We start from the raw sequence: 6000 nt of genomic DNA on the forward strand, positions 1-6000 counted from the left end.
AGCACCCTGGACACAGAGATTCTCCCCACCCCCCTCCACCCCAAATAGTAGTAGCCACCTCTTTCTTGTTGGTTTGAAATGTTTGACACTGAGCTTTGTTACACCCTGTTTTCGCGTTGCTCTTGAGAGAGAAGCAAAATGTCTCTTCTGTTCCTTACTTTTTATGAAGACCTTTCTTCTGTTGCTGGGAAAAGAACCTGAATCCATACCTAATGACACTGAACATACCCATCAGCTTTAGAAATGAAACGCAGGATGCAGTCTTTTGAATGCTGCTGGGGACCTTGTTGAAATCATGAAACTAATTAAGAATACCCGAACAGGGATTGGAATCTAAGTTTTACACTTCAAAGGTATTTTCATAGGCACTGAGCACCCGAAGAGTAAGCAGAATTTTATAATTTCGCAGTTGGCTGTAGTAAACTTGTTTCTCAGTGGAAGGAGTTTAGGGAGACAAGCCGCAGTGCTACCAGCATCTAACCGCTGACTGCGCTGCAGGACGTATGTGATCACTCTTCCTCTTAAACGGAATCTCTCCATGGACCTGAACGGTAAATCCACATGTAGCCTCCACTCATTTATGGCATTTCTGGGTTCTGTAACCCATTACATATTTGATGGCCACAGGCTTCCTTCTTGTCGTCTGTGCGGTAATCACTCTTGGGTTGATCATTCAGGTAGGGAATTCGCCTCTGGTCCCCTTTGAATATGTGAGACTGCTTTGTTTGTAAGCCAGAGCATCAGTTACATGGTCTTTTCTAAATTATGTTTTGTTATTTCCCTAATGTTATTTAAGCTTCATGGAACTTATTCTGCTTTTGCCAAGTCTTTCCATTGAATAAATATCTCCATAACCTATTGCTTCACTTTGGCAACAGAATTGTTGCAATTTGTGGGCAAAATTGAGCAAAGGCTTAACTCTTTTTTTTTTCCTCTGTAAAATATCCAGTGTTGCTGGCTTTCCTCCTCCTAAACAAAGACCTTGACTTGTTCTCTGTATTTATAGTACACTGTCTCTGTCATTCCTGAGTAAAGATTTACAGATAATAGTACGAAACAAAGAATGACTTAACAGACATAACAGAGACATGCTATCCACGTACAGAGTCACTAATACAAAATAAGCTAAGACACAAAGTGCTTAGAATAGTGCCTGGCACAGAGGAAGGGATCTGTAAACTGGGATTATTGGAGTTCTGTGAATTAAAAATTGTCATTCTCTTTCTTCAATTACATAAGTAATTGTATAGTTCTAAAAATATCAAAAGCAGCCGAAATATAAGTAGCCATCCAGGCCAACCTAGTAGGGACCAGAAGATACAGTCGGTGACCATCCAGCTGCTCACAGATTGAGCTATTTCCCCCAAGGACCCCTAAATAAAAGGAGATCAAAGAAAGGGACTAATGTTTGTTGTTCTGTTTTGGGCCAGACACATAGCATCTCATGTATTCCTCATAAGAACCTTGTTATTTATGCACTAAGTGTTTTTGTTTTGTTGGCTTGCCTTTTTTTTTTTTTAAACTCCCTGGGACCCTAGGAAGGATTCTACAAAGAGCCCATAGTGACCCTTTATTTCCCCCAGGTCCACACCAGGAGGCCCGACTCAGGATGCACTAACAGGCTTTCCTAATTCTTTTCTTTCCTAGAGGACACAGGACTTTAGCTGCCTCCTCTCCATGGGCATATAATCATTCTTCTCCTGAACGTATCTTCCTTGGAAAATTTTACCCTGGTTACACTGTATTACGGTCATGCTGATGCTCTTATTCTCAAGTCCCATTACTGTTTTAGAGCCCAGAACTGGAAAATTATGCTGCCTCGCCTTACTAGCCTTGAGCCTTGCAGAGCGGGAAAAGATGTCTTTAAAAAATATTGGGTTGAGAGAGGTAAAACAGGAAGAGGAAAATACAGCTTTCCAAAGCCATACAACTGGAAGGAGGTCCTGGTTTTCATGTTTCCTGTATAGGGCAAAGTGCCTCATTTCGTAACTACTTGGTAATATTTATTGTTGTTGTTGATGTTGATGATGATGGTGGTGGTGGTGATGGTGGTTGTAACTTAACTTAGTTTTGGAATCTGATAGGCTGATGGGGAGTCTCAACCCTGTTCCTTTGTCCCCACTTCCCATGCCATGCTAGCAGATCCTCTTTACCCTCTGCCTATCTTCCCCTCCAGCATGTCTATTTTGGGGTTCCGAGTACCATATTCTTTTAGCCTAAAAGCTACCTAGGGAGAATTAATCAAGATCAGTAGCCCATTTCATCTTTCTCGATATTGATGTTTGCACTGGTAGACATTAGTGCCTGAGAGAGGGAGGAAATGTACACCAAAAGAGAGAGTGCGTAAGCAAAGCTCACCCCATAATGCTCATTTCCTGCAGTGGGAAGGGTTCCTTTGCAGCTGGAAGACTGGTGCCTGCTTATTCTAATAGGGTCAGAAGCCCTGTGCTGTTGCATTGAATTTGCTACTCATTTGCTAGCTAGCCAGAGGGAACTCTTTGTCAATCCTTTTTCTGAAATCACGGTTTGATTCCCACGAAGTCATAGAAGGTTGAACCAGAGGCACCCTGAAGTTCTAAGAACCCTCTTTTTTTATAGTTGAGGAAATTACATCCCAGACTTTGTGGAAGCATTGTAGCCTGTCCAAAGGTAAGCAGGTGAGTGGGGGAGTGAGAACAGAACCTGGCCGCAGGAAGGCCGCAGGAACCTTGTCCCTCTACTGTTTGCCTCCTCATTAAAAAACTCAATTTCTTGGGATAAATCAATGTCAGATTTTTGTATATTTATGAAAGCTATTTTGCATTTTTTAATTACCTGTTCTCATCTTATTCCTGCTTCTTTGCAGAGAGATTTCTTTTGTATCTTAAACTACTTTATCTTTGTTAAACAAAAAATTAACTGACTTTCAACCATATTTTCTGATTAGCTTCTATTCCTGGTCATTAATGAGGCAACTCCAGAGATTAAAACAGAAAGAAACAAGGAAAGAAAAATAATCGAGTTTTTGCTTGTCTTTACAGATGCTCTGGAAAATGGATCCAATAAGGGTGACAGGTGAGAAATGTGTTTTTATCCGCCATTTGTGCTTTTCACTGATGGCACTTTCTGTGTACACTGCAGTGGATTTGATCATTATCTTTCTTGTCTTGCTGAAATCCAGTGCAGCCCACAGGAAGGGACCAAGCAAAGATGACACATACTGGAAGGAGATTAATGCCGCTATGGCCTTAACAAATCTTGCACAGGGCAAAGACACACTGCAGGGAACCACCAGTTGCATCATCCAGAAGTCGTCACATATAGCAGAAGTCAAGACCGTCAAAGTGCCACTGGTCCACCAGTTTTAAGGGTTTGTCGCTTTTCAGACCAATGGCTGTTCTTCACGTCAGTGTTTTCCCATAAAGCCTCCTCCTACGAGCCGAAGCGGAAGTGGAAATGACTCCCTTTCAAACCTCTTTTTATTTTTAATTATCCTAACTATATCATTTAGTTGCTTCTATAAAAGACATATAAATTATAAAAACCTCACTTTAATCAAAAATAGTAACTTATTTTATGTTACTCAAACTATGCATCAGGTGTCTGCATTGCCGTTACAGTAAGTGCCTTGCTTCCCAAAAATCAGCAGCAACGTGGGCGTAGTGGAGCAGCTATGCCTCAAATGACAACACCGCCATGCTTGTTCGTCTGTGTGTCACTCCAGACGGGCCTCTGACCATTCCAGGACTGAAACCACACGCGCTGAAAGGCCTCACAATGTATTCAGTAATTCACGTGTTAAAACTTGGACATCTATTCAGCCCAAATGAAACGTTCCTCTTAAAAAAACAACTTCTGCAGCATTTAAAATTGTTCAGCATGCTTTTCAGAGTGACAGTGAGAATTTCATGCATGTATTTTGCCTGCCTATCAGACACACTACAAAGTTCCAAAAGGAAAGGAGCGGCGATCACATAACATGTACACGTAAAAAGAATCCCAGTGAATACATTGTGATCTGAAGAACTTTTTCCAAGCATTGCTGGAAAATGCCACAATGCCCTTTTAGAATTAATTTGGATTTTCTTTTTCTTAAGTTTTGCTGAAGTTCTTAAAAATTTTATTATATAAAGTACTCAAAATGTACCCGTGTAGAACTAAACCTATAGTTTAGTTTTAACACATAATCCTGTTTGCGTTAAAGTTCAGTGCTTTTTGTGATGGAAAGCTTTTCATGTGGAATGGTTAAAAAACCTTTTAGTTGGTTCATTTCAAATTATAATTGCTGATGGACAATTTGTATTGCAACGAGAACAAGACAATGAAAGAAATGTATCTCTATGTGAATATACATATACACTCATAAAATTGGTTTTTAAATTTAAAACATATGGAAAACAAACATTGACAGTCTTTGCATTTTGCCAAGGACATTAAAGTAAAAATTAAGTGAACTCATGCATTAAAAGAAGGAACATTTTGTTTCTAAATTAGACTATCATTGAGTGAGAATAATCAGTATCAAGAAAGAAGAATATAGTTTTCAATCAAACAATAATATTCTAATCAGCTGGGGGAGACTTGAAACTTGAATAAACAGTGGAGATGCCAAATATAACAGAGAATATGTGCTACAGAGAAGTAAAAAGGATTTGACTCTTTTATGGTGGGATGTTTTTTCTGGGTATGTAATCTATTTTGTATTTTTTTTTTTTTTTAAACTGGAAAGCTTTTTTGTGAGTGTGAATGAGAGCCATTAGTGCAGCCATGTGGTGGTATTTTTCTTTATTTTGCAAAATGTTTTTCAAACCAAAGGCTGCTCTAGTTGATATGTGGACAATATCAATCTTGATATAAATCGTAGGACACTTTTTCATGTAACATAGTATTTGGGGTTTGGGTTTATTTAGTGTAATGAAAATAATTTGATATAAAAATATTTTGTATATATATATTTTTACTTTGTTTTTTAAATTGCTGTTTGCAGTAACAGTAAGTGCAAAGCAGGATATGTTAAGTTATGACTGTATGATCAGATGAAGTATGAGTTCGTTTGGTTTACATCCTTAAATAGTTACAGATCCTTGACAAAAACTTTCGAATCCTTACCAATTAATTTTGTCATAATGTGATCATGTCAAAGAAAACGAAGGACAAGTACTTCACTCTTTTTCATACTATTATAAGTTATTCTGGTATTAAATATTTTAATAAAATTGACTTCGTTTTGACACATTTCAGTTAGATGAATGGATGCTGGTTGTTTTTCATTTGAATTAGTTGTAATTCATTTTTGCCATCCTTTTAAAAAGAATCAGCAAATTCGTTCTGTGTTATAAACTATAAATGACAAGGCATTATAGGAGAGCTTTCACATGATTTTTATTTTTAAATACCAAAGCTTGGAATCTGGCCTATAAACACATCAAGAAGATTTTATAATTAGCATATCCTTGGCAATATCTCCAATTGCAATTACTTTTAATTTATTTTTTCTTTTGCTGCTTTAACATTTTCTGGAAATTAAAGTTCCCCCCCAATCCTTAAAAGAATCTTGAACAATGCTGAGCCAGCAGCTAAGAATCTAACTCATAATTTATGTTGTAGAGAAATAGAATTACCTCTATTCTTTGTTTTGCCATATGTAATCATTTTAATAAAATTAATAACTGCCAGGAGTTCTTGACAGATTGAAAATAAAAGTTAATTTCTAGACTTCAATGATCATATGAATTTTGTTTTCCTTTGAGAGTTGACCAGGTGGAGAAAGAAGAACAGAAGGGTCCATTATATGCCGTAAGTCTCTTTAGGTTGGTAAGCGATATGATATGGGAGCACTGCATGTGTATTAGGTTTGCTTTTCATCACCTTAGACCACCAACCTACCTACCTTTTAAGAGCTGAGGAAAAGAGAGTATGATGCTGTTAAAATACATACATAAATTTAAAATGAACATTTGCACTAAATGCCTTCTTTGAATAGCTAATACAATAAGCATTATCCCTGTGTGCTATGTACTG

At 37.7% G+C, this 6000-nt stretch overlaps 1 protein-coding gene across 2 annotated transcripts in view; it reads left to right on the forward strand.

Moving 5' to 3' along the window:
* MKX (mohawk homeobox) overlaps window positions 1–5700 on the forward strand; it is a 66718-nt gene extending 61018 nt beyond the window's left edge. For both annotated transcript variants that reach the window (XM_059404115.1, XM_059404116.1), the window contains exons 6-7: window positions 3021–3054; window positions 3161–5700. In XM_059404115.1, coding sequence (XP_059260098.1) covers window positions 3021–3054; window positions 3161–3347 — 221 coding nt within the window. In that variant the 3' untranslated portion in view covers window positions 3348–5700. The remainder of the gene's footprint in view (window positions 1–3020; window positions 3055–3160) is intronic.
* The last annotated feature ends 300 nt before the right edge of the window (window positions 5701–6000 follow it).

This window comes from Mustela nigripes, chromosome 6 (genome assembly GCF_022355385.1).
Source record: "Mustela nigripes isolate SB6536 chromosome 6, MUSNIG.SB6536, whole genome shotgun sequence".
Lineage (NCBI taxonomy): Eukaryota > Metazoa > Chordata > Mammalia > Carnivora > Mustelidae > Mustela > Mustela nigripes.